The sequence below is a fragment of the Thermobia domestica genome, chromosome 5 (assembly GCF_964235325.1).
Source record: "Thermobia domestica chromosome 5, izTheDome1.hap1.1, whole genome shotgun sequence".
NCBI lineage: Eukaryota > Metazoa > Arthropoda > Insecta > Zygentoma > Lepismatidae > Thermobia > Thermobia domestica.
Genome location: NC_137458.1, coordinates 252,232,792 through 252,256,282, shown reverse-complemented (window position 1 = coordinate 252,256,282; position 23,491 = coordinate 252,232,792). Strand labels below are relative to the sequence as shown.

At 34.4% G+C, this 23,491-nt stretch overlaps 1 protein-coding gene across 1 annotated transcript in view; it reads right to left on the bottom strand.

The window, feature by feature from the left end:
- LOC145685470 (endocuticle structural glycoprotein SgAbd-4-like) overlaps positions 1–23,491 on the bottom strand; it is a 64,057-nt gene that overhangs the window by 5,205 nt on the left and 35,361 nt on the right. Inside the window, exon 2 of the mRNA XM_081757868.1 lies at positions 10,088–10,233. Within this exon, the coding sequence (XP_081613994.1) occupies positions 10,088–10,233 (146 nt within the window). The remainder of the gene's footprint in view (positions 1–10,087; positions 10,234–23,491) is intronic.

Sequence of the window (23,491 nt, the reverse complement as noted above, 5' to 3'; positions counted from 1 at the left end):
TCTTCTAAACACCACGTTTAATTGTTGTTATATATAACATCAATAGCTAACTCAAATAGTCTTTTGTCCCAACAGAATCAAATATAACCTATTTGCACATTTCTATTACTTAATGTACAGTAGTATTCGGTTAACATCTATTGCTATAAAAATTATCTGGAACTGTTAAGGATGAGTGAGACGTAACAAAATTTGAACTTAGAACTTAAGAAACCAAGTGCCAATTGTAATGAAATTGCTAAGTTGAACTATCAGTTTATAAAATTTGAACTATCAGTCCCTAGTTGCAATGTATGTTAGCGCTTTATAACTACAGTTTATTAAATACGCAGTTGCCTCCGGTATCATTTTTAACGAAATTTTTCCTCCCCCGTTTTTTTTTTTAAAGAAAGTCATTTGATGTCTAGAGAGAATTGCAAACGGGACACAGCATGTCCCTTTTTAAAAAAGAAATAAATTTCCTGTTTTGGCTCTAGTTATGTAATATAATGGTAAAGTACTCCTTTAAAATTATTTCTCGTATGGACATTTCCACTTTTTATTTTCCTTTGAATGAAAAATCAACCATTGCACAATATACCTAGGACTAAAAGAAAAGATATGAGAAATTAAAGTGATAACCGTTACCCCTTTAAACGGTAGTGTAAAGATATTTGTGTTAAATGTTAAAATGTAATGTAATAAATTAAAATTGGAACAATTTTATATAAATAAATTCTGTCTATTTTTAAAAAGTTGAAGATTTCTTCCTCACTGGCATGAATAATGATATAACAACGATACTATATCGAGGTGGATTGCCGAAGTTTGTCAGTTTGCCGAATGTCTCATCTTTTGTTCTCTAAATCTATATACATTTGTATTACAATTTCTTTAAGAATTATAGTTTAACAAGAGGAAAATTGGCCAAATTTCAGATATTATTATTATTATTATTATTATTATTATTATTATTATTATTATTATTATTATTATTATTATTATTATTATTATTATTATTATTATTATTCCTATTTCCAACACCTACAACTAAAAAAAAATGTTTTTGTTAGATTCGAATCTGGAAACGTTTCTTGCACTTTTCTCGATCTTCAGCTTCCCCTTTTAACTCAAAATATTTACTTCTACTTTTCAAATCATCTATCCGTTATGTTCTTTTTCTTCCTATTCCTCACTTTCCTTCCATCCTTCCCTGTATCTCGCTATGAAATATACAATTTTTTCGCAAGATGTGTTCCAATCCGAATGAGGCATTATACATCACATGATAGATCGTGTTGAGTTGGAGACAATGATTTGAAATGAGTATAAAATCTCAAACGTAATTTTCGAGAAAATAGTGGGAAACTAATTAATTTGTAAAACTTGATGTTGTACAAGAACCATGTGCTACTTATTGAATTGAAACTGATTTTCGTTATGAGTACAACAGCAAGACAAAAGTACATGGTATATGAGTAATAATTCTTGAATTATCATTTCTGTTGAACTAAAATATTGTTCAAATAACATAACATATATCAGTTGATAAATCTAGTTGGGTTGAATAACAAGATAACATTCCTGAGAGTAAAATTCTCATACGTTGCTTTCGGGAAAATCGGAATGTAGCCTAAATGAACATTTCTGGCTCTATTATTTTTCTTTTTATTTCGGTGAAAGAAATTGTTATGTATGTATGTACTATATATGTATCAAAATACAATATTAACAAATGGAACAAATGGTAGTTTGTCTTTTCCTATGCTGAATCAATTTCAAAAGTTGCTTGTCACTATCTATCACCGTGTTTGTTCTATAACGATGAACGCTCAATCTGGACACAGTTAATTTTAGTCACTTCTGGTTTGAATATAGTGTTAGGCTATGAGATGGAACCTACTCTCGTGACACTAAATTGATTACAAAAAAAAAAAAAAAAAAAAAAGCTCTTCTTGAAAACTCTGAAGCTTTTACCTGTGAACGGACAAACTGACGGACATATAGCCGTTCTATAACACTTCCGATACTTATGTTTAGCGTAGTTTGGAAGTCTAAACATCTTTGTAACACCATTATTTTAAAACATATCTTAGCAAGAAGAAAGTCTATGTAAACCAGTGTAAGGAAATGGTCTTGGCATGTGTTAAAGTACGAGAGAAACAAGCAGTGTAACCTCCACGTGCTGACATTGACCGACTTTTAGTATAATTTATATATATTTTTATTGTATATTTCGTGGTTCATTGTAAAACAATGACAGCTTTATTAATATTGTTCCTTGTATATCACTTTACAGCTACCTTTAGTATTGGAGACATTTAGCTGTAACCTTCAAAACGTGCCTCTTCTTTCCTGATTAATGCAATAAAAAAATATATTTCATTGTGCAACATCTATCTTCCTTATCTTTTAATATATCTTAATAAAAGTCGGGTTATTCAGTTATATACTAAGGAAAAAAAATCCTGTGGATTATACAGCATTATATTTTAGTTCCTTGTAGCTAATATATTCTTGGTCACCAGTTGTGGTTTTACTAGATAGATTGAAGAGCAGGAAGAATATAGTCTTGGGACGATTATTAAGTACAAAAAACCGTTTCTCGCTATTTAATACCGTTTATACTCTATAGCGATTAACATCTTAATCGGAAGTACTTGATTTCTTCCATTAATCGGAAGTACTTGATTTCTTCCATTAATCGGAAGTACTTGATTTCTTCCATTAATCGGAAATACTTGATTTCTTCCATTAATCGGAAGTACTTGATTTCTTCCATTAATCGGAAGTACTTGATTTCTTCCATTAATCGGAAGTACTTGATTTCTTCCATTAATCGGAAGTACTTGATTTCTTCCATTAATCGGAAGTACTTGATTTCTTCCATTAATCAGAAATACTTTATTTCTTCCATTGAAACAAGGTGCTTAACTATTTTTAGAACACCCGATCGATTCCGGAGAAACAACTTTTCTCGCTATATGTTATAATTTTTGCTTTATGTAGATCAATATTTGAACTGCAAGTCGTAATGAATTTCTATCACTTCCGAGATGGAAATGAAATAAGAAGGATGGAATTCTTGAAACATTTAATCTATTGCAGAAAACCACTTCTTTCTATCTAGTATGGTTTGTAATAAAACCGGAAGTACTTTATTTGTGCCAGTAAGAGAAGGTGGTAACTATTCTTAGAACACTCGATCGACTCCTGAAGAACAACTGTTCTCGTTACCTCTTAATGTTTTTTGCTCTATATGGATCAATATTCAAACTGTAAATTGTAATAGATTACTTTTTTCAAGAGTGTTAGGGAAACGAAATAGGAAAGATGGAATTCTTGGAACGTTTAATCTACTGCAGGAAACAATTCCTCGGTCTGTTACCGTTTCAGCTCTATAATGATTTATGTTGAAGTCGAATTAGTTGATTTCTACCACATCCTGTTTGAATAATACCTCAAAGAACGTACTCAATTGCTAACTTTATCTCTCTTTATTTTGGCTATAATTGTTCATACTCCATCAAGTATTTCTTAAGTTTTTTTTGTCTTCCAGACGAGCAGGACCACTAAAATAGAGTAAATGGATAAATAGACAAATAGATAAAGGAGTTTTGATAGCTAAACCAAATTCTTTAATAAAACTAATAGAGATGGATTGAAAGAAACTGTGTCCAGAACGGAGACGGAAGTTCCACAAACCGCGGGGGTCACTCGGTAGAGAGCCTCACTATCCTCAATAATAATCACACTAGCTCTATAACAGAACTTGTACTTAACATGAACTCTGGGCTGTTGAAAATTATGTGAAATATTTTTATTATGCAGTAATATTTATAATGACACAAATACTTTTTAAAAAATGTACGGTGGAGATTTATGGAATTACTCAGCCAATTAGATAAAAGTTTGGAGAGCCTATTTTTAATTTATTCCGAAAATCATACAAGTAAAATGTGCTTAAAGGTTGTGCATGTAGCTATTAGGAAAAAATGAACAATAACCTGCTAATTAACAGTGTATATTGCAACACATACACTAATGTATTTTATTTAATAAGTTCCAAAATATTAATAAAGGGGTAAAAATTATTCTGACTTTTTTTAAAAAAAGTCAAACAAAATTGAAGAAAATGAAATGAACCTTCGAGTTTTACGTCCCACGGGTATGCAAGTGAGGCTAAAGGAGACTGTGAAGGTGAGAAATGAATGAAATTGTGGAATGGCAAAAGTAGGAAGAAACGGGAGAACCCCGAGAAAACCCACGAGCACGGTGCTGGTCCACCACAAATCCACACGGATCGAACCAGGGACCCTAAGTACCGGAGGTGAACGCTGTACCACTGAGCCACCGCGTCCCCAAGAAAATTGAAGAATTTGTATCTTTATCATTATTTACCCTCCCTGCTGGTGCGTTTCCCTTTCATTCATGGTCTCAGTTCCGATCCCCAGTAGAAAAGTTATTACATTTTAACCAATTTCTGTGGTTCAGATTCTGCATAAAAGTATAAATCACGATTAGTTCAAACCTGTGTTAAGAGATACAGAGGCACCTTGCTGTTCAAATTAAGGTGCTATAGTGAGGGGCGTGAAGCTTGACCCTCCTCTCAATCTTAAGGACTGGGTTCCATTCTCGGTGGAACCTCATGTGGTTCTGATCCCGGGTTAAGCTATAGGTCAACGTTTCATATAGCCTAGCTACGGAAGGCTAAACTCAAAATCAAATATATTTTGGGCAGTTAACTTGCAACTGGAGTGGTTATCCAGTTATTGTTTTATTCCAAAATTATGTATATTTAAATATAGGTATATTAATGAATACATACAACAAATTCATCTTACATTTATCACTTATCTATTTAATTGTTTATAAAAATGCCAAATTACAGTTTTTCTCCTATTTTATAGGTGTTCTATCGATGAATTTTATTCTGTTTTGGCTTATTCTGTGATCTTTCATGCTCTAATGGCTAACATTTATGGCCCTAAGTCCGAGCTTGGTGAGGGTCCCACATCAAGCAATAAATCCTATTTCATATGACCTACATATCGAAAGGGGACATTTAAAACTTGCAATCGCGGACTATTTCATTGTAAGGTGAATCACTTTCAAAAGCAGCTTCTAATTTCAATAACTGAAAACGAAGGTTTTATAATACTTTCTGAATAAGTGTTCCATCTGTACGTACTTTCCGTATGAAACAGCCGGTAAGGATCTCACATACAAATGGACGTATATAACATATAGCTGATGAAGGTAACATACATATATGTATGTAATATAAGGAAGACTGTTAGATATCAGACATCCTGCAACGGCATGATGTAATATCTAAGGGCAGTGCGTATGTAGCATATGAATTATGTATGCTCCATACTGATTTCTGTAGTAAGCAAGAGGATTCCGTACGTTTGTACAATATGCCACTGTCCGGATAACGGATTTTTCTCAGTGTGTCTATGCATGATAAGTGGTTTAATTGCTATTCTGTATAATTTTAATTCGTGCGAAATTAGTGCACATTGCGTACTAGATTTGACAAAGATATTCCCTGGAAAATATGCACAATCTAAATATGACACTGGCAAGTTGCTCGATGGCTAATTGCATAATTCTTTAATACAATTATCGCAATGTGTTACTAGCGAAGAAGGAAGAATATTTCCATTTTGAGAAATTAGTGGAAATTTGACATCAGAAAACTGTTAACAAAATAAAATAATAATAAAATTTATAAAAGTTCCCTAGCACTAAATAACAGTCTATATTCAGGATTTGCTTCTTTACATATATTACTGTAGTAGTCTAACTTCAAACTATTATCCTGTGTCCCTTAAATGGTACAAGATGTAAATGCAGTGAAGATTATACAGATTAATATGTATTAGAAAATTGTCGCCTAAGTTTCAACACCCCGTAAGTAACATTTCACCAACTTTACAGGAGAGACAAAAAACTGTTTGAAAACTAGCTTTAGCCTCATTATACGCGGTATTACTTTTAAGGGAATAACAGAGCCATTTGTCGTGATATAGGTGTACTACTTAACCAGATTGTGCACAATCATATGAAGATCCTAAAGGTATCAAAAACTCAAATTCGCCAAAATTGGAGATATGCGGTGTTGAATCTCAGGCGACGAAATATAATTATCTCATTCTCCTGTGATTGAATTTGAAAATGAAATGAAATCTTTACGTTTTACGTCACACGCTTATGCCGGTTATGCTAAAGGAGACGGTGATGATGAGAAATGAATGAAATAGTGAAATTAAGAAAGCGGGAGGAAACGGGGAACACCGAGAAAACCCACGAGCACGGGGTTTGTCCACCACAAAATCCACACGGCGCGAGCTGGAATCGAACCAGGGATCCCAAGCACCGAAGGTGAACGCTCTACAACTGACCAGTGTTTGCAGGCAAAATCCACAACAACAACATTATCCTTTAGAGCTAAAATACTGAAATTCATGAACGGGAAATCAGCACGTCATTCAAAAACCACACAAAGTCTACTGTTTAAAGTGAAATCTTTACCACTACTCGAATTGACATCCAAGACTAGTAGCTCCACCGTAAATCGAGCCCCAGCCTACAAGAAGAGACAGCCTGCAGGTTGCTGCTTGGCCGTGAAGAGGCACAATTAGGATCAAAATCATAAGTTGTTTATATTATGACTTTGCATGGACTTTGCCAAATGCAAATCTGGTGAAACCTGGGGCGGTTAAGTGTGGCCAGAACTGTTCATAAGTTTGAAATTTTACCTTCGTAATGTCTTTAAACACGGTATCGAATCATATTTTTAACGTTTTTCTTAAAGCGGGAAACAAGAAGAGATAATTTATTATGCAATATTCTCACACAACTAATTAAATTATATGTTTCACAGAATCAGGAATGGAAGAATAAATTAATCAATTTTAGTAATTAATCAATTTTTCTTTCTAAGAAACACTTGAAACTAAGTATATAATGTTATTGAGAGTGGAGTCTGAATTATCTCCGTGAAATGGTAAAAAGCGGATTTAAAATAACTTCAAGATCCTGTGTTCCGAGTCCTCACATGTTATAGAAAAGTCAAAAGGGCTCAGTGAAATTTTTGAGGAAGTATTTTAAGAATGCTGGAACCTATGTAGACAGCAGTACAATTTATAATCACTCTATAGTAATATACAATACTTAAGAATGTATTAGAATAGCCTAATTGGAGACACGGTGGTTTGATTTGATTTGATTTTAGGTCTAGCATCCATTTCAGCAGCAAAGTTATATGAGGCGTGAACCTACAGATTAACATGGGATCCAAACCACATGGGCTCCCACCGGGAGTCTAAGTCGGGTTTCCCAAGACCCGTATGCTAACCGCTTAACCACAAGGGACCTCAGGGGATATAGTAGCTCACAGTGGTAGAGCAATCAAATCTGGTCCGAGGGGGCCCTGGTTCGATCACAGGTAAGGTAAGTTTGTTGTGAACAATATAGCATGTTCATGAGTTTTCACGAGGTTATTCTGTTTCCTCCTACATTCGCATTCCATCATTTTTCAAAATTTCTTTAATAATAATCCGTCACCTTCATCCTAGAGAATATATTCGCGTAAAGTAAAACTGAAAGATTCTGTCTAATTTAATTTCAATAGCACAATAAAATAGTAATAGTAATAACGAACAATCTTAGCAATATTAACTTTACAATATTACGGGTATAATAATTATAAGCTACAAGTTATGTGGCTGATTTTAAAGTCATTGCAATTTATGCCCTTTGTTATTATTTATGTACTGGCCAATAGAACACCGACATCACAACTTACCTGAAGATAAATAGAATAGCAGAGACAAGGACAAGCTAGAAAATGTCAAAGAAATGTGATGAGATGTACGTGGTGCGAACTATGGTCAATAGAAAGTAATGTTTTCTTTGAGACCTTGTTCCAATCTAAGCTATTGCATCAGCCTCTTTTCTAGTTTATTTTATTTGCAACATGTTTGCCTGTTTTTGCCATCATGTTATTTATGAATGTAAATATAGTACGTATATTAAGAATCAACAAATTTAGACATTTTTACTCTGAACAAGGATGTGAAAGTCTCAAACAATACTAAAGAAAAACAGTTGAAAAGTCGCAAAGAATAGGCTGGGATGCGTCTTCTTGATTAAAGTGCTAATTCCATTAGACTCTATATACCGTTGTGAAATGTCATTATTTTAGACTTATATCAAATTTATTGACCGATTGAATAATTTAATCTCTTGTCTCGCTTCTTACTCTCGCAATTCACGAAACACAACATTTTTTTTTAAGTTATTAAAACCAAGAAGACAAATAAATTACCGGTGAATTTATTTTTACTTTTAGGATTATTTTTTACTACGATAAACTAAGAACATTCTTCGTATGTAATTTAAGGAGCTTATTTTTCAAAAGGGAACATTTCCAGTTGATCTTTAATGCTTTTTTATTAATCCACGAGATGAACTCTTTCGATTTACTGAGGGGTCCACCGGGTTCCGACCCCCTCCCCAAAAACTTCCTAACTCAACATATATTTGTACATTTTCTCAATAAAACTATACTCATAACATGGAAATATGGAAGCTATACATCTAAAATGGATTGATGTAATATGGAAATTTGATCTTACACTTCATCTGTACTCTTTCTCATATAAAAACAACCTAGAAATTATGGGTGGAAGTGTTTTTCAATTACTTATTGTCTTTTGAGGTGCAGAATAATAACCGTTCAATACTACATAGAAGTAGTGGGTTGTATAGGGTTGCTATATTTCAGAAGTGAAAATCCGGGACGCTACTAAATTACGAGAATCTTTGAACTGCTTAAAATGAAGTGTTATATACTAATTTACTTTCTTCCATTAGATGTTCAAGTTGTAATCACGTTTTTAGTTATTTGAGTAGATCTTCTCCTCCCTACTAAAGGTCAGGGATTATTGAGTAAAATATTTCAGAAGCAAAATGCAGATTGAAACAGAGTACTAAAGATAACAATAAGATTGAGGAGTAAAACCTTTTGTCCCTAGTCCAATGAAACGAATCCTCTTTCAATGTCAAAGTAGTTAAATCGTGAACTTAATTAAATCCACGTTTTATGTATTCAAGTTTTTTCTTTCAACTTTTGAATTGCCATACTCAGAAATTGAAGAGAACAATTAATTATATACCCAGGCCAGTAGCCAGACCAAAACTGTAGGGGGGACCAGCTAGAAATTAGGGGGGCACGATCCAACCATATTATAGTTCATTTGCAAGCCTACCGTGAAAATTTTAGGGAGGCAGAAAAAACTTAAGGGGTCGGCCCCCTAAATCCACCGTGAATACGAACCTGTATATACCTAATCCTGTGAGAAAAGTAAATTATCGTATTCCCTTCCTTTCTTCTTCCCTGAAATCCGGGGTATTTAAGAGTCTCGAGAAATATTTTCCGGGACGAATGGCAACCCTATTATTACATGATTTAGGACAGTGGTTCCCAATCTTTTTTGACTGGTGACACTTATTTAAACACCCACAGCATTCCGAAATACTCTTTTGATTATTATTATTATTATCATTATTATTATTATTATTATTATTATTATTATTATTATTATTATTATTATTATTATTATTATTATTATTATTATTATTATTATTATTATTATTAATAATAATAATAATAAGTAACAGTAGTGCAAGTAGTACTGTTCTATGAACTGTTGATGCTGTAGCCTATACTGCTGAGCATTGTTCCTACCTCTGGTAGTCTGTCTTAAAATTAACAAATCATTGAATGATTTATAATTTTTAAATTGTAAACCTTAGCGACACACACTATGGGACTGCGCGACACCATTTTTTAAGGCACGCCTCACGATTAAAATTTGATTAATCCCCACGCTCCGCGGATCGTATTAGAATTTAAGCTCTGAACGTAATAGGGCATATAGAGGAAAGAAAATGAGGTAAAGACCACAATTCATGGACCCGACTTTCACGTCAAGTCGAAAAAAATAATATGAAGACCATAGGGTCTCAATCTGAGGCAAATGACCTGTCCCTAATTTCAGACTACTTAAGATGATGATAATGACTTACTACTTACCTATATTTATAGGTTCCATCAATATTGACTTCTGTCTCTTGACTTATGATAGGAATTTCTGGTTCCTTATCTTTGTCCTTGATAAGCTCTTTTGGTCCATCTTGTGGAGCAGCACTGGAAACTGCGATGCAAATTACAAACAAAAGCTGAAAAGATACGAATTAAACACTGATGACAACTCCCAGTAAGACCGGAAGAGCAAATATATATTCATTATGTTTGATATGTACAGTATTATACATTAACAGCAGCTTTCCCGGAAGATATTACCGGGATACTTCGATTATACCGGTTATTGTAGCTTCGAAAATAACCACAATAATCGAGAGATAAATAATGCGAGTAAAATGGGTGATTATTGTGAATGATTTTTGAAATAAGGAAACAAGAGCTTATTTAGTAATTAACTAGCAGTGTCACGTGCACATTACGTGTAGAAATTTGGTTTGTATGACGTGTTATTTTCTCAGTTAATATTGAAACCGGAAGTGGTAATAAATTTCGATCACTTTTGATTTTTTGTAGAGGGATCAGAGTGGAGAAGGAATACGTCATTGAGAGGTTTCAGTGATTGAAGAAAACAATTTCTCGTGAACAATTACCGTTTTTAGTCTATAGCGGAAAACGACAGAAACGGAAGTGATTAAATTTTGCCACTTCCAGTTTAATTAGATGATTAAGGCAGAAGATAATTCCTATTCTTAAAAAGGCTACATCCATTCTAAAGAAACCACTTCAGCTATTTCTTATCATGTTTGCTCTTTTAGATCAATTTTGAAACCAGAAGATGTAGCGGATTTTCTATCTGTTCCGGTTTTAGTAGAGAGATGAAAATGAAGTTTAAATATCGTCCTTCTTGAGACAAAGGGTCGTATTTCTATTTTTCAACTTTTCAGGAGACAAGTTTAAAGATGTTATCATAAAGTTTATTTTATCGCGTTCTATTAAAATTTAATTTGATCTCGTAAGTTACATACCTGACACGGTGGATATCAAACTAAATTTTGAAATAAGATGATAGAAAAAATAATTAGAAAAGGTTTAAAATTGTCTCCTGAAAAAGTTAAGAAAATAAGATACGCCCTTTTCTCTCGAGAGGGACGATATATTCTTGGGATGCTTAATCGATTAGGGGTAACTCTTCTCCTATCTATTACAGTTTCTGCTGTAAAGTGATCAACATTAAAATAAAAGGTCCCACTTGTCCCACTTGTCCCACTTTGAAGGTGATACTTTTCATAACGAGACCTACTTTCGATTTCTTTACCATACATGATAGTGTTAAACACAAGTCCACAAATTACGAGAAAATTCTGCATTCTCAAGAAGTTTGACTGTATGCTGGAACACAATTTCGTAATAAGGGATGGTGGACCACAGTCTCGAGTATAAGGATATTTTTGGAGCAAAAAGAGTTTTTAAGACTAGTTCGAGGGATTTCGCCGTTGAGAACCTCGCAACTCAGTCTGTGTCGGAAACTGGTGCATTATATCAGCATACTTCAGAATTGCGGAATATTTCCTCAAGAATTACATTGTCTTTAGTTGTCTTTTGAGTCAGTGTCACTTCAGTATGAGTAACGAAATGTCGGTGTATCGATGGCTGTGTCTTGATTGTGGATGTCTTAATAGACACCCGTAAATTCGACGATTTCTGGGCAAGGGTGTCATAACAATATATTTTAAACGTAAAGTACCGGTATCATATGAAGTTGCGACCCTCCCCACATAGAAATCTCTATGATGCAGACCCTTACTTTAAAGAAGTTGGCCATCACTGGTGTAGGCTACTTCACTCCATTTCACTTTGTAATAATTTTCTTACGCACAATTCCCTGCTTTCCTGCTAAAACCTTTTATTTTGGAACATGTATTTCTATGTTAATACGTATCTCAGAGGTAATGTCTCCAGATGTTTTGATTACACGAAGTTCTTTTAAAATAATGTGACACAATTCTTCCATAAATTTAACAAAACATAGTTCCATATTGTAAATCGACATCCAAAACGTATTGTAATCGTAATTTTAGTCGTAATCTGGAAACTGTTTCGGATATGTTGATGATCCAAACGTTTGTTTCAATTTTCTTTGTTGACCATCATTATGGAGTATCATTCACTATTCATACAATTTCCATTTACTAGGAAAACGAACAAGAAAACTACCTGGAGAGTGAAGACTGGAATTAAAACTTAATTCTAGTTTCAAATGTAAACATATCTGGCTATTATCACGCAGCATAGATATTTTGAATTTAGAATGCAATAATTGTAATTTGGATTCAAATTATTAAGTAGTATAATAGAGATAGATCTATTACAGCCCGTGACATTCATTAGATAATAATTAATTAGTAGAGAATAATACTTATACAAGGTGTACAACTTTGCTTCCGCCGTTTTTTCCCCCAAAATATGACGCTTTAATGAAACAAATTGCTTACCGAGGCATTATTCGAAGTATTGTCCATCGCTGGCCACTACTTCCTCCCATCTTTCGGGCAGCATACGAATGCCGCGTCGAAAAAATGTTATATTTTTGAAGGCGATCCACGAATCGATCCTCTTTTTGACTTCTTCATAAGATCGGAAGTGTTGGTCAGCCATGTCATGCGCCATTGATCGAAACAGGTGATAATTAGAGGGAGCGATGTCTGGAGAGTACGGCGGGTGGGGTAGGACTTCCCATCTTAAAGTTTCCAAGTACGTTTTGACCACTTTTGCAACGTGGGGTCGAGCGTTGTCGTGCTGCACAATCACATTGTCGTGCCTCTCGCTGTATTGCGGCTGTTTGTCCTTTAATGCTCAGCTCAAAGGCATTACTTGTGTTCGATAACGATCACCTGTGGTTGTTTCATTTGGTTTTAACAGCTCATAGTAAACGACGCCGAGCTGATCCCACCAAATGCAGAGCATGATCTTGGAGCCATGAATATTTGGTTTGGCCGTCGACGTGGAAGCATGGCCGGGATATCCCCATGATTTTTTGCGTTTAGGGTTATCGTAATAAACTCATTTTTCGTCCCCGGTCCCAATGCGATGCAGAAATCACTTCCGTTTTTGCCTCTGAAGCAACTGTTCACAAACACACAAACGCTGCTCAACGTCTCTTGGTTTCAACTCATCCGGGACCCAAGTTCCTTCTTTCTGAATCATACCCATGGCTTTGAGCCGTTTTGAAATGGCTTGCTGAGTACTCCCAATGATCGTGCCAATTCTTCTTGAGTTTGACGCGAGTCTTCACTCAGCAATGTCTCCAATTCTGCATCTTCGAAAACTTTCTGTCTTCCACCACTACGTCGGTCTTCGACGTTAAAGTCACCGTTCTCTCACTAATATCGTCCTCACCATAAGTACTTGAGAGCATTCGATTAGACTCAGCCGCAGTTTTCTTCATATGTTGAAACAAAAAAGTAGAACCTCCCACAAATGGCGAGAATTTGGCTCGTAACCTGACATTTTCAATCGAGAACAACTTTACGATGTACACACAAATCGACTAAGGCTTGAATGAGGTTATGTTGACAGAGGTCCAAGCTAACTGCCAGACGTCTGCGATCTGTTTATTTCGACCGCTACTTACCGTTGTAGCCATCTATCAGAAAACGGAGGGAGCAAAGTTGTACACCTTGTAGATTGCACAGTTTATTAATCCTCGATTATTATTATTATTATTATTATTATTATTATTATTATTATTATTATTATTATTATTATTATTATTATAACAAGAAACAGGGGCAGGACAGTTAAGTGTAGGAGTGCTCACCTCTGGTGCGATGGTTCCTAAATTCGATCAAAGGCAATGTTATTTTGTGATGAGCAGAATTGTTTCAGTGCGTTTTCTCGGAGTTCATCCATTTCCTCGCACATCGTTATTAGATCAATTATTTAATCATTATTCAATTCAATTTATCAATCATCTCTTCTAGCCTAAAGGAAATAACCATGTGTAGTGAACAAGTTAACTCAACTTGATTTTAAATATTTTCTTTTAAGTTTGCATATCAAAATGCAAATTATTTTAGTGTTTAAGTTATGTGTAATTACTATTTCTTTACTTATGGCACTTTTATCTCTTTGGGGAGTACAATAAATTGTTATTTAAATTCACAATGTGGTCATTCAATGTCAGACCATCATAGACAGGTAGAAATAAAATATTCTGATGTTGAGATTCGAAAAAAAATATTTGAATCTTTTTTTTTTTAAACTCAACTAATATTCAGTCATGTATAGCTGACAAATAGCGAAACTATGAGGTCAGTGAACTCTAGGTATCCAACCCTAAGTTTGTATTCGGATATAAGAAAGACCACGGAAAGCCTATACTCCTAGCTGTAGAACCATCTTCTAGAGAATAATTCTTGGAGTTTCTTACACTTCTTGCTAGCTTACCAGTTTGTATTGTTCTCAGCATTCAGAGTAATATTTTCAATCTTCAGAGTAATAGACCTAGTTTTAACCTACGTTCAGGTACATCTAGAGGAAAATGAAATGTACGGAAAATTTTGACAGTAAGTCTTGCAAGCGTTTCGCCCAAAACCAAGCCTTATTCAACCTTGACATCATTATTTGAAAATCTAATGTTAAAATAATCATAAGTAAATATTTTGATCTCTCGGAAATACCGGCAGGTAGTAAATACATTTTACCGCGTGACTCCTATCTTTATTACGATTAGATATCGTGTCGGGAAGCTAATACAGCTAATTACATAATAATTAATCTAATATACTGTAAGAGAGATGGCAGAAGATGCCTTCCTCTGCTGGACAACTTGTCATTTGGGGAATAAAGTTGATGTGACTCCAAATAACTTGTGAAGTTCTACCTATATAATAGGTTCTGATTACCGTAACAAGATGCATTACGATAGTAATAACACTTGACAATGTATAGATTCTTTACTTCATGTAAATGATATTTATATTTATGTCAAATGTATTATGTCAAGGATCTTTGACTTCTCTGGAAGCAGAAAACTTGTAATTCTGCTTGCCACTAACGTAAGAGGCACCATCAAGCAAGAGAACTACTCTAGACAATCAGAAATGACACTAACAAGAGGGTGACAATATTTCATTAACAAGTAAAAAGAATACAATCCGGGCTACAAAATTAAGGGGAATTCAATACAGAACAAATTGTTATAAATACCATGATATGGAATTGCGTCACATGAGAGAAAACCAAATATAAACACAGTCACATGTGAATTCACTTTCTGGACCTACATACAATGCTCATACCACGAGGTGAGTCAACCAAATTCTGGCTAATAGACCCGAATGAAAACTAAAACTCACAAGGGACCATTCTGATTTGGTGAATTCAGTTGCTGAAAATGATTGTTAGCACTGGATTCAGCATCAAAAGAAACAGAGAAAAAGAGGGTGTTTAGTAGCAGACCGTATATAGGGTGGGAGATAAGTGAGGGCAAAGTGCGAAGATAGAACGTAGAAAATATCTAAAAATGCCACGTTAATTTTGAAACGAGTAGAGAGATTCAGGTCAAATGCTGGGTATGAGAAATACATGTAGAGCTCCACTGAATAGGCGTAATGTGAATAGTGTTTAAACTGCCAATTGTATGTAACTGGTTTTGAGAAGAGTCGCCAGTGTTGCAAACGACACGTTTTGTTGGAGGTCATTAAGGTGTCTTTGTTCAAGGCACCACTCCAGCAGTCATCCAGTGGAACTACATCTCATTCCGTTGAACTTTGTAAACATTCTTCTTGATGTTCCAGGATTTGATTCCATCTCTTTCAACCTCTTGTGCATACAACGTGCTCACAGGCCGTTCTACAGGGCCTCTAGTTCCTCATTCAGGTCAACTTTACGACAGTATTGATACATTGCCATAGCGTGAAACGCGTCCTGTTACAGAGGTCTCACTATTGATTTCAATAGACGGTGTGCGTCAAAAGCCATATGTCACATAACCCTTTTCCCGTATATTCTGCTTGCGTTAAGTCCAACATGGTGGCTTTTCAGATCTCTCCTATGATTTACATTACGCGCAATCAGTGGAGCTGTACATGCATTCCTCATATCCAACCTTTGACCTCAATCTCTCTGCTTGTTTCAAGGTTAACATGGCATTGCTAGGCATTTTCTACGTTCTATCTTCGCATTTTGCCCTCATTTGATCTCCCACCCTGTATACGATCTGTCACTAAACACCTTCTTTTCCTCTGTATCTTTTGGTGTTGCATCCAGTGTTAGCAATCGTTTTCAGCGATTGAATTCACCAAATCGGAATGGTACCGTGTCAGTGTAGAGACAGGGCACTTGACGTTTAGACGAGGTATCATCCATTCAGATCGGTACGCGTACCTGGAAACGAATTTTATTGAACATTATTATTGAACGTTTTTGATCACTGTTTTGAAAAATTGACATAAAATCGATAAGTTCGGTTTTAGCTGATTTGGTCAACTATTGTTAGATCCCTGATTAACTTATACTTATTATGGAAGTTATTTCAGTGCATTAAGTCCCGATTACAGTCAACGGATGCCCATTGGAAGTAGTGAACTGTAGCGTTGTTTTTTATAAGTGTAGTGACAAAATATATTATCGTTCAACCTTGGATACGATGAACTGAGTAAATCGGTTAGTAGGTACTACCATGAGCAAAATAAATGACGCGTCTCTTTATTTTGAAGTTTTTTTGAAAATATCTCCGTTTTCTTTATATGTTCGAAATTTCGGAAGGTTTCCCCAGCAGGACAGGTTAATAACAAACCCGTTTTTAATATTTGTGTTAGATATTAGCTTAAAATAAAGAAATTAGAAGCAAAAAACATTAAATCGACAGAAATCTCGAGAATTACCAACTCTGCTAAAGTGGGAAATTTTCAAGAACACGAGGGAATTCTGCATTTCAACACGAAGCAGCGACATCTATGTCATTGAGAGAAATGTGGATTAAATCTACAAACTAAACTTTTAACGAATATTTCTAGTATGTCTTATTATATGCATTATCTGCAAACTCCAAATATATGAATATATGCTAAGTATTAACATAAAGATAGAGCAAATAGTGGAAATTATCTATGGAAAAGGACGAATTGGTATGACGATCGTAATGAAATATGGTCTTTACCGGAACAGGCTCAGTTCACGTAAAAAAACAAATAGCTCAGTTAGTTAAAGCAATGAGTCTGTATGCTGAAGGTAGCGGGTTCGATCCCACGGAAGTGCCGTTGTCATTTTTATCTCTACACTACGGTTATTTTATTTATTTTTTTATGTGGGAAAGAATTAAATTGTAACGTATGTGTAAAACTCATGACGATACCAAAAAAAGAAAAAAATGCCGTTGTCGCACTTGCATTAGCGTCCCTAATTTTGTTTGCAAACAGTTTCGTAATTATTTCCCCTGTGCTCACTGCTCACCATATGCTCGCTGGCGCATAACGAATGTTTCCCAGTAAATGTTAATTCTAATTTGGAGAATTTTATAAAGTTTCACAATATTTCTCACTAGATACTCTTCTATCTACGTGTTTGGATATTTTGATAACAGATGTCCCTATTAAATGTTTAATTTTCCCTAGATGTTTAATTACGGAAAAGTTTTACAATGTATTTGTATTGAATTGAAATTGTTTTGAATTTACTACATAAGGTAAGTAGACCGAAGGAGGAGAACTCAAGTAATTGATATTCTACGTAAAAGCAACCTATTGTAGAATGATGATGCTTCTTACCTTCAACACATAATCTTTACGTTAGAGAGTCAGACAGAGAAAAATCCTGGTTTTTCCTCCTCTATGACCACCCATCTTAAACCTCTACATATCACTGTTCGTCTCACAAAATTTCGGTGCTCCAAAAACATTCAAATAATAATAATAATAATAATAATAATAATAATAATAATAATAATAATAATAATAATAATAATAATAATAATAATAATCCTGAATATGCCATCCTTACATAATGTAAGGATATCTTAGTTTCCTAGTTTAAATCTTAAATATCTTAGTTTAAAATGATTTCTTTAGTACTTATTTGAGCAACCATGTAGGAGGGGGTACGACTTTTTATTTTGCCCCTCTCATTTCAGTACCCTTCCAACAGAAATAATTTTTGATAAGCAGGACAGACAAAATGAATAAGAAATATATTTACAGCATCCTCTCCCCTTTCATGATTGGAATATCACGTAATATTTTTTATTCTACGAAAGATGGCCCTGTGCGGTTAGGGGTAGGTAACTAAAAAAATACCTAATATATAGCGCCCCTTGATTGTAATATTACCGCTTCTTTATTTGTACGAGGGAGCCCCTACACAATCAAGGGTGACAAAAAGAATAGGAAGAGTGTCTATTGATTCCAGTGGTGGATCCAGCACGAACTCCTGGGGGAGGGGAGTTGAAGTGAAACATTCTTTTGATGATGTGAAGCTGTCACAAATTACCACTTAACTAAACTAAACAATAGTGGGGGGAACCGGAACCCAGTCAGTTTAAATTGATGTAAAAGTTTAATTTTTGGCTTCATATTAAAAGTTATGGTTTCAAATGAGAATTTCAGTCCAAGTGGTCAATCATCAAATCTCGTGGGGCTCTTCAGTGTAGGCTAATACGGCCCCCTTATGAGAAAAGGCAAAATTATTAACATGTTTATAACTTTCGAATTTTTCGTCTATTTTAAAGAAATATTTTGCTTCGTATTAAAGTGTTGGTTTGAAATGACAAATTCAGTCCGAGTGGACAATGATCAAATCTCCGGGGGGGGGGCTCTTCAGTATAGGGGGCTACGGCTCCCTTATAAGAAAAGGCAAAAATATGAAAATGCTTATAACTTCCGAATTTTCCGTCTATTTTAAAGAAATTATTGGCTTCATATTAAAGCCTTGGCTTCAAATGACAATTTCAGTCCCTGTGGACAATGATCAAATCTCGGAGGGCTCTTCGGTGTAGGGGTTTCGGCTTCTTTATGGGACAAGATTCACGTAGTTGATATTGCAAAATTGTTTTGTATATATAAGTGGAAACTTGCACCATTTGGTTAATTTTACCTCGTATGTTTTGCAGATTCATATTCCAAGCAATAGTTACTTCGCAGAGCTAAAAGAAGGCACTTACTAGTTTCATTAAAATGAAATGTCTTTTATGAGAAGTTCTCATGGAGCCGACGAACGAATAGGCACCCAAACGTTGGTTAAGTCGAACGGTTGAAACACGTTGAGCTCGCTACAATTATTATTATTATTATTATTATTATTATTATTATTATTATTATTATTATTATTATTATTATTATTATTATTATTAATAATAATAATAATAATAATAGAGCATTCACCTTTGGTGCATGGGGTCCGTGGCTCGATTCCACTTCGCGCCAAGTGAAATTTGAGGTGGACAAATACCGTGTGCATGGGTATGTGTTTTCTTGAGATTTTCCATTTTCCTCCCACTTTCTTCATTTCACCATTTCATTCATCATCATTCTCCCTTAGCGTAGGTGCATAATCGACCAACATTAAACTAGATATTGCAATTTCAATAATAATAATAATAAAAATTAATTCAACTGAAAGGACTGTAATTTATGTGGACAGCAATTATCATAAATATGAAACCATTATAAAAACGATGCTTTGAGTAGAAAGATAATCCTTTCCAAGTGTTAACGAATGCGCACGAGATAAGACATGTCTCGAGAAAGAGACAAGACGCGCTTTGTGACATCCAAGATAATACGAGGCAAATGTTTTGGATACGATTTAGCTTGTAAAATGTCTCGTCTTGTCTGGAATGTCTCGAAAACAAAAGTCTAAGTTTTAATATTATCTTTCAAGATCTATTCTCTCAGAAGTAGTTCTCTGCCTTAAAATTAATAACAACATTTGTGATTTAAAAAAAGATAAACAATGCCTAAAGTTAATAGTTAACTTTTCGAAAAGAAGCTTCATTAAGGGTGAACCTGAAAGATGTCCACAAACTTCGGGAGGTGATTCGTGACATCAAAAGGAGACAAATGGTCCTCTTGCAGTTTTCGAATTCAGCTTCGTTGTCGAGATACAGGGTTGCCAACTGGTCGTGTTTGAGAAACTCACTGAGAATAAATTCAAGTCCAAGAATAAACTACTACTCATATATTTTTCAGGTCAATTGACTTATACAATGTTGTAAGGTCAAATATTTATTTATGAAGTGTGTACAAAATTCGCCAGGGTCTTTTCTGAGAAAATCGTCGAGAAAAAGTCACCTCCAAGAATAAACTACCCCTTGTAAATTTTTCTAAGAGAAATATCTGATACTGCAATATAGGGTTGTTAATTAAATATTGATTAATGAAAAATAAACAAAATTGTTAAAACCATTTTTGAGAAAATAGCGTTTTTCGATTTTCGGCTGTTTGTAAACCACACTTATTTTAGGTGGTAGGAAAAAATGGAAAAGCTCCTGTAAGAATACTAAGTAAACCCTACGTTTAAAATTTGGTGTAGATAAGTTGAACGGTATGGCCTCTAGGCGAGTGCATATAAAAGTGTGCCGAACGGACGGACCGGAAGGACGGGTGTCGAAAAGTCACATTTTCGGTATGTAGACGCCATGAAACATGTAAATCCGTTGAAATCTGAATTTGATATTATTTTCATAATCACTATATTTTCTTCTCTCTTTTGTCGCTCGAAAAAGAAAAGCCTAAGTTTACCACAAAAAGCTAGGGAGTTTCTCAAAAAATATTCAATTACAGGGCCACCGCACTAAACTTTTTCAATTCAATTTCTTAACTGTGTTAGGCCGCAGTTGTTACTGAAGTGTGTATTTGGATAATACGAATAAAATTATCGTATTATTCAAATACATCGAATGTCAGATTATCGAATAAAAAACTTCGATTGAAGAAAATCCACACTACAAAACTAACTCACACTTTGAGCACATTTTCATTAGACATATAATAGACCAATTAATGCAATCATTGTTTATGAAATATGAAAAAAATCAAATGAGTCACTTTGGGAAAGTCGTTCAAAAAGAACACGTGAAGAGTAACCTACCTCTTGTGAATTGTTTCGAACAATGAGTTAAGATATACTTTTGGTTATTAATGAAATATTTATTTGCGAAATTTGAACAAAATCGCCTGTCGTTCGAGAAAATTGTCGGGGAAATAACCTTGACCCCAAAAATCAACTATCCGTTGTAATTGTTTTTCATAGAAATGACTTATACTAAAATATAGGGTTATTAATGAAATACTTATTTATGAATCATCAATAAAATTGTCCGAGTAATTTTTGAGAAAATCGTGAGGGAAAAATAACTCCCCGAATAAACTATCTCTTGAGGATTCTTTCAGGGTAAGCGAGTTATTCCATATTACTAGGTTTTTAATGAAATATTTATTTCTGAGTACGAACAAAATTGCTTGACTCATTTTTGAGAAAACCGTGGAGGAAAAACACCCCCAAGAGTAAACTACCCCTCGCATATTTTTTCAGGACAAACGAGTTTTGCCATATTGTTCGGTTATTAACGAAATATTTATTTTTGAAATATGAATAAACTCTTTTGAGTCGTTTTTGAGAAAATCGCCCAGACAACACTCCACCAAGAATAAACTACCCCTCGCATTTTTTTAGGACAAACGAGTTATGCCATATTGATAAGTTATTAATGAAATCTTTATTTATGAAATATGAACGAAAACATTTGAGTCCATTTTGAGAAAATCACTGAGAAAAAACTCACCCCCTTAGTATAAACTACCCCTTGTAGATTTTTCTCAGATAAATGCCTTATACCACAAAATAGGGTTGCTAATTAAAAATTGATTTATAAAAAAAGAAAGAAAACAAGATCGTTAGAGCCAGTTATGAGAAAATATATTTTTTCTATTTTCATCGTACAGGAAACTACCCTTGTTTTGGGAGTAGGAGGGAAATAAAAAAAAACTATAGGAAATACTATGAAAATCTTAAACTAAAATTTGGTGCAGATAAGTTGAACGGTATGGCCTCTAGGCGAGTGCACAGAAAAGTGTAGCGAACGGACGGACGAACAGATAGACATGTATCGAAAAATAACTTTTTCGGTGTCAGGGGCTATAATACGTATAAATTCGTTGAAATCTCAATTTTTTTTTCGAACACCATACTTTCTTCTCTCATTTGTCACTTCAAAGTAAAAGGAACTCAGAACTACAGATAAAAGACACCTACTTTTACACATAGACATTATTTATTGATTTAAAACTGTTTTAGTTTGTGTCATTTCACTTCCAATTGAAAGGTTTTACAATGATTAACGGCATACCAATGACGAGACGGAAGTTTTCTGGAAGTAAATGCATTCAGAAGTCTAGATTGCATTACAGCTATCAGCCTGTTTTTATTTCTGCAATTGTTAACAGCTGTAATTTCGTCCAAACGCTGCATGAAATAATTTTTGGTTGACGTCATTGTGTTACTATTTTAGTATTGTTCTCTTCAGACTTGGTTGAAGTTTTGTCTTAACGGTTATACATTTTTTCTTATTTCATCGTTACACATAAGAATAAAATGTTGTGGTGACTGGATAGATTCGAACCTACGAACATTGAGTTTTTATTCTTCAAACAATTTACCAATGGACCAAGCTTTGTCCTCACGTTAACGTACGGTTACAGGGTTTATTACGATTTAAATAAAATGGCTGGCTGTTAGAGTTTCCTGCCCAAATATTTCGATAAAAAATTTTCATTGCTTCGTACATTGTTTAGATACACATTTTAGGAGAGTGAATTTTGGTGTATATAATAATTTCATGCCAGATAAAAGCTGGATAAGTTTTAATAACATGTTTCATATGTAGTTCTCAATAATAGACTTGTTGTTCGGGATGACGTTCTAAGGTTTAGCATTGACTAGCAGTTTTTGCTATTAATATCCCTTCTAGCAATATTGGCAGTAGACAAAAGTTAGCCCGTGTTAAAGCTTTTTGCTCCTAATTTAGTTATTTTACTTTATTATTTAACGAATATATTGAAAATTGTCAGAGACACGTATGCAGTAATTTATTTCGGGAGGGGTCCGACTTCAATATTAGGATAAATCATAATAAAATTTTAAAAGATAATCCCCAAAATTAGGCTAAATTTACAGAAAAGTTGGGGTTTCAGAGGGGGTCCGGACCCCCTAGACCCACCCATAAATGCGTTCTTGTTTGTCAGTAACATTTCCTCATTTTGAAACCCTCAAAAACTTCGGATAGACTATATAAAGGAAAACGAGTTATTTTCGATGAAATATCACTTCAAGGAGACGCGTCAGTTTTATTGCACAGTGTGGTATCCCACGTTCACAATGGCAAGAGTTTCTTTCCTCTGATTCTCTGTCATTGTGCTCTATCGAAAGGTTAGGTTTGTAACATATTACTCCTACGAA